This window comes from Hipposideros armiger, unplaced genomic scaffold, assembly GCF_001890085.2.
Source record: "Hipposideros armiger isolate ML-2016 unplaced genomic scaffold, ASM189008v1 scaffold_84, whole genome shotgun sequence".
Taxonomy (NCBI): domain Eukaryota; kingdom Metazoa; phylum Chordata; class Mammalia; order Chiroptera; family Hipposideridae; genus Hipposideros; species Hipposideros armiger.
Genome location: NW_017731434.1, coordinates 3,531,676 through 3,538,278, shown reverse-complemented (window position 1 = coordinate 3,538,278; position 6,603 = coordinate 3,531,676). Strand labels below are relative to the sequence as shown.

Sequence of the window (6,603 nt, the reverse complement as noted above, 5' to 3'; positions counted from 1 at the left end):
TCTAACCACCTGAGCTAACCAGCTGCCCCTACTTCAGTTAATGTTTAATTTAATAGATTAACCCTCCATTGGGTGCAACTGATCCACAGATTCATTGCACACACATTTTCATATATCTAACGGGTAACTTAAGTATCGTGACTCATTGCTTCCGTATCTTCCCCCTCTACCGTAACCTATCACCAGTCGTGTTTGTGACTTAGTACAGTAAAGACATATTTCATAGCGGCATCTTTGTGTGCAATGATTCTGTGAGATCAGTTGCGCCCAATGGAGGGTTAAAAATATAACTATATATTTATCTATGCTGTACATATTTAATTATCCTAAAATAAACCTCTTTATTAAAATACTCAAATCAAGAATACTGTTTTTATATCCAGGTAAACCCTTCTGGCCATCTGGTGTCTGCAGTGGTACCCAGACAGCATCCCTCTCCTTGACTAAATGTGTCTGAATCTTTACCAAGCAGTAGTTGTTTCGGGAGATGTCTAAATAGGGATGGACACACGTACATCCACATGATAAATTTACATGTGCTTGATGACATTATTTATCAAAACACTTTAAACTGTTAATTAAAATCCAAGTACTTTTGACTTCACTCATCATGAAACTGTCTTTTCTCCCAGTTAGTACAAAAAGAAAACATACTTTTACACTTGATTACAGTGCTTCTGCAGTCGTCTGTGTTCTCTATGCCTGTGTACACGAGGTCTATGGGAGACTGAAAGCTCCCATAGGGTACACAATTTGATGCAACAAGTGTGACCTCACAAATATATAAGCATTGTACAAAATATTCAATACATCAGCAACATGTACCATCACATTTTATTTGGCAGTAGAACTACATCCATGTTACAGTGCTTATTTTGGCTAAAGAACCAGTGCTAATTTATTCTGCTACTGTACTGTTTCACTTTTACATCAATTAGTAAGTGCAGTCCTTACATTTAAGAAATAGACACATTTACTGATATTGGTCAAGTAAAGCTCATACATGGTTGTTCTCAAACTAAGCAAAACAGTAACAATGTAATCATTAGGAACAACAACAACAAAAGGATGCCCTTGTTTCCATTAATCACAGATTACACAAATTCCTGTCTCGCATACAGAAATACTTCTACATTTGATTAATCCAAGCAAAAAACCAAAATTTTGAATTCAGCCTAATTCATATAATCACTTTCAAATGTATATTCTGAATAATTTCCTAATGTGTTCACATTAAAATAAAGGTAGATTATGAACATAATTTAAAATTTCTGATTATGAAAGGTCACACAGAAGTATATTAAATGTTACTTTGGCATTCCTATTTCATAGGTTTAAAGGAATGATAAACTAAAGAACTCTCTCGCAAAACAAATAATCACTTACTGGGTAATCATTTAGGTAGGAAATGCTACACCTTAAGGCAAGAAAAAGTTTGTAAATATTTTTTATAAAGTCAGTTAATTGAACAAATTAAGAATAGTAAATGGATGCAAATAAAGAACATGCTATTTGAGAGAAAGTTCTTTGCAGCTAAGTGTAACAGTATGAAAAACTTGGCTTCTTTTTAAAAAGATAATCTCATTTTGACATTTAATAAACATACTGTAAGCCTTCAAGAAGAAATAAAGCCTTCTAGTTGAACAAAAATGTAGAGAAACAAAAATGGGAAAAAAACAAAACAAATATAAATCCTCTGAACACTTACCTTTTTTCTTCCAGAAAACAGAAGGGGGAAAAAAAAATCATTTTTGTCAGGATGAATTGAAGGCCCTCTTATGATTTATATAGGGAAGTAAATGATAGGACTCATGGTGGCAATGGCAATTTTCTGATAATATTACCATGAGTAAGTGTTAGACAGGGTTTTATCCTAAAAGGCTTTAAACTAGTTTAATCATTTTCTTATTTTTTTAAAACATTGCTTTAGCTGTTTAACCCAGTTTCAAGGCAAACTGAAATTGGCACATATGTCTTAAGTACTCTTCTGTGCACAAAAACATTTTCAAAAGATGGTACTTTTAAAAATTCAAGTTTCTTCTCTTACATTAGAGAGGCTTTTTTCCCTATACTTATTACCTTGAAATTCTATTTTGTCAGTCTTGTCTCTTATGTTAAAAGCCACAAAGAAAGCATTTTACTAAAGTAGTAGCTACTAAACTGACCAGAAACTAAACAAACTCAAGCAACTGAATAAGGCAAACCAACCTCTTGAATATGAGCAACTTTTTTTTAAAGGTGAAATGTAAATGAGAAAAAGAAAAAACACTTTCTAAAGTCATTCATCTTATCTAATGAAATAAATTCCCCATTTATCTTATATAGTAGCAGCATTATTAAATAGTGCAATTCTTCAAAATAGATTTCAAATAACATCTTCCTCAAATAAAAAAGTAATTAAATTTATGTATAGCTCTGTTTATAAAACCACAGCTTAAAAACATTTAGCCCCCACAAATAGAAACTTAATATAAGCAATAACTGTCTTGCCTACATGATAATGGAAATGTGTGTGCACACACACGTGTGTATGTGTGTGAATCATTCAAGGCCAGTGGTACCTCAACAAGAAGCTAAAAATACAAGATATAAATTAAAAAGTAAAACACTACATAATGGAATTTTTAGCTTTGATACTTCTAATGATACACCTCCATCAATGATAAGAATTACAAATAGCCAATTCTTAAATTAAGAATAGATGTAAGAAAAGTCAAAGCGCTATATACTAAAAAGTTACTAGAGCAATATTTCATATTGTTTAATGTCATAACCTATACATTAGGGAACACAGTACATGCAAACAGCATAAAGATGCTGAATGTCTTATTTTGTAACTAATGTTACATAAACGTGGCACATACATAAATTTAAAACCCTAAAAGATTATGCTTTTCTCCCCACTTTTCATTTTCTATTCATTAATCAGAAACTAGGCACTTTAATCTAAAAATCCATTCTAAAAAAATATAGTTAGATCCTTCTGGGTAACTCACTCCTAAATTGAATAAAGCCCACTTTAAAAACAAAATCAACACATCCAATCCCTTGATATACTGAGTCATCCACTTCAAATAAGTGGTATATGGTTTAGACACAAAATTAATACAACTCTGAAAGTATCTAATATACTCTGAAGAACCTTCCTTATATAACAACCCATTCGTTCATATATTTGTCATAAAGAACATGAAATATACTTCCATACCATTAAAAATGTTTTGTTCTATAGTTATGGAAAAAATAAACCTTCTTTAAAACCTCACTAAGATTCAAAGTATGAATATTTTTAAAATATGGGCATAATATGACAAAAATGTACTAAGTTCTCTGTGGGAATAACTAAAAACCTGTTTTGTAGGAGAAAGGAGAAATGATTTTACTGTATCAAGATTAATACCTTCAGATGTTGGGAGACAGTCTCAAAACTATACAAGAAAAATTTCAATTGCCTGTCATAGTTAATAAATGTTATCTTTTTAATCAATACTCATTCAAGAGAAAAATGCTCTAATCTATAAAAAGATAAAATAAACTTCTTCAGTCTCTGTATTGTAACTTATAGGACCAACTGAATATATTTTGAAAACTGCAGTAAATCTAATATAAATTTGTAACTTGTAAACTTCTCAGCGTCAATTCATTTAAATGTTTTATAATGATACTCAGCCATTACAATTTCTTTGATTCAAATACATCAGCAAATGCACAAGCAATAATGTGAGCAGTATATATTAAACACCACTACTGTCTAAACTTGTTTAAACAAATGAATAACTTTACAATTAAAAATACATTTTCAGGCAAAGTTAAGTTTGTTGACACTAGGTGTGATATATTCTTGCACATGTGGGCCACAGTCTTAGCTAACATGTCTACTTTCAAGGTGCAAAGCATAGTATCAGAGCTTTTGAGAATGATACTAGACATTTCAGACAGCTTCAAAGTGACAAATCAATTAACTCCCAAGTACTAGCTTCAATTCAAGCAATATTTCTGTAAAATAGACAACATTTCACAACTTATATTATTATCTAAAGACAGTAAAAAGCTGCTTTGGATACACTACACAGGGATTCAATGATAGAACTTCTGTGTAACTACAGTACGGTCACTCATTCTTTTCGAGATATTTTTTCCTCCCTGAGTCCATACCCACCAATTCTGCGTTATATTACAAAATCAAATTACCTCAAAATATTTCACAGCACACTCAAATTGTGTGATTTTTATGGTACCTATTGCACTTTGGCTTCCACGAGGCCACTGGACATATGAGCATGATTACTTATACAACTACTTGTATGCCTCAGTGCATCAGCTCCAACATAGGCTATTAAGAGTTCAGTGCGGCGAGTAAGTAACTGCTTGAGATCTTCTGCCAAAGTCTCTATACTGGAATAGCGCACTTTCTCAAAGTCGAAAATGTCTTTGAGAAAGAAAAGAACTTGATTCTGGAAAATGAACACAAAACAAATTGGCACTTATTAGACCAAAATTATATTAAGTCTAAATAGTTGCTAATATTGTAACATGCATTGAATTAGGAGTCAGAAGGCCTGAGTTCCGGCGCTAGTTTCTTATCTCATTGGAAAAGGGACCTTGAACAAGCAATTAAACCTTTTTGGGGTCTCATTTTCTGTAAAATAAGGGACAGTACCACGTGTCCTTTTTAGTACTCAGGAATGATGTGATGATCAAAAACAACAACAACAACAACAAAAAACTACAGGAAATGGCCGTTAAACTGTATAAATGTAAGGCGCTATTATTACTCCTTTCCCAATAATAGAAGTTTTCAATGTTACCTATGAGCACTGGTACTACTTTAAGACAGAAAAGTAAAATAGTTCCAATAATTGTAACTCATAAGTTTTAAGTGTATATATTTTAAATGTATATATTTAAATGTATATATTAAGGTATATAAAAAAACTTAAGACACATGCAAAATAAAAATAATTTCAGGCCTCAAATCAGTGGAAAACTGAGAAGGATATTTCATTTCAGTAAGTGAATACTTATGTTGAAACTCATTTTAAGCAAGTTGTATACTACTAAGCATTAAGTCTCAGTGCCGTTATGCCGTGATGAAACTAAAAGTAAGTCCAAAGAGCAAAAAACAGGAATATTTAATTTCTATCCTACACAAATCAAATGTTAAGTACTAAGAAGGGACACTCCATAGATTCACTGGGTTTTATAGCTGCAAGGGTCAATGGCAATCAACCTGCCAAGCCCCTCATTTTATAGAAGAAAAGGAGGACAAAGCATGATTTGCCCAGAGCCAGACTGCTCAATAATGACAGACTTAACTCCCAGTCCAAATTTTTCCCACTAAACACAGACCTTATATTTGGAAGGTCAAGTAAGCGGATCAAAAAAGCATGAGTTTTGAATGACAGTAAAATAAACATTTCCTAAACTATTTACATAAATGCTACATTAACAGCACATAAATGTAATTTTGTTTTTTTAAATGAAGGGTATAATGAAATATCCAAACTTTTAAATATCAAAACCCTTCAAATTCATACGTGATTATATTTACTTTTTTATTTGCTCCTTGAAACTCAGCCTAAATTCAAGACTATTAAAATAGTGAGATTTTTCTTGGCACTGTGCCAGGCAGAAAACTCTGCAGTGAGCTATAACCTGTGTTTTGGCAAACTAAAACTGCTGACATAGGGATACAACTTTAAACTCCCATGTTATTTCTCACAACTGGGATTTCATCATTCATTATTACCTTAAATCAGAAGTTATTTCCAAATTGCCACATGTGCAGCAAAGGCTGATATTATTTGTTTTATAAATTTCAAAAGCCTCCAGGCAATGAAGAACAAACTGTCTACAGCAATTTGACTGTAACATCATAACACCATCCTAGAACACGTATCCATTACAGAAGGAACTGATAAGGTGAATGGACTTGTTCAATGTACTCCAGGATAAAGCATCAAATCTATAACACTGTTCTACTGCCATTTAAACACTGATTTTAGGTGACTTTTATAACTTTACCTTTAAACAACAGTCTATCTTCTACAAAAGCAAAAACAGAATAATACCTTATCTGCTTTTTGATTTAGAAAAAAGAAATGATTCAATGATTGAACATACCTTAAAGAAGCAACATAAATCATAGAGAGAATTTCTAGGACCCAAAAAGCCCCACGCTAGAACAGGGCTGATGTGCTCACAAATGGCATAAAAATGGGCAAAAAATCCATCTGGGATCTGTTGGAAAATAAAGGAGAATCGAGTTATTTTTCCCTTCTTGTATTTGCTTTATCTAGTAGAAACTGAAATTGCTATGCATCACATGACCAGCTCTTTTTGACGGTAGACCAAGGGTCAATGATGAGCCAGCCTAATAAGAAAGTTAAACTTACGCGTAACTTTTAGAGTCACCGAATGTTTTCTGTAGGTTTTATATCCTAGCCAATAGTTTCAAATGTGAAATACATTAATTCTTTTTTTTTTTTTTTTAAGATTTTTATTGGGGAATTGGGGGGATGGGAACAGTGCTGGGCAATTAGGGGAAGGGGAACAGACAAGTTGCTGTCGTTTTGTTCTTCAGTCTAGTTGTGGAGGACGTTG

The 6,603-nt window shown here is 32.5% G+C and overlaps 1 protein-coding gene across 1 annotated transcript in view; it reads right to left on the bottom strand.

Annotated features, from left to right (window-relative positions):
* Positions 1–802: 802 nt before the first annotated feature.
* Positions 803–6,603, bottom strand: part of MIGA1 (mitoguardin 1) — a 91,620-nt gene continuing 85,819 nt past the window's right edge. Inside the window, exons 14-15 of the mRNA XM_019644041.1 lie at positions 6,124–6,240; positions 803–4,454 (exon numbers count right to left, since the gene is read on the bottom strand). Of these exons, the coding sequence (XP_019499586.1) occupies positions 4,239–4,454; positions 6,124–6,240 (333 nt within the window). The 3' untranslated portion in view covers positions 803–4,238. The remainder of the gene's footprint in view (positions 4,455–6,123; positions 6,241–6,603) is intronic.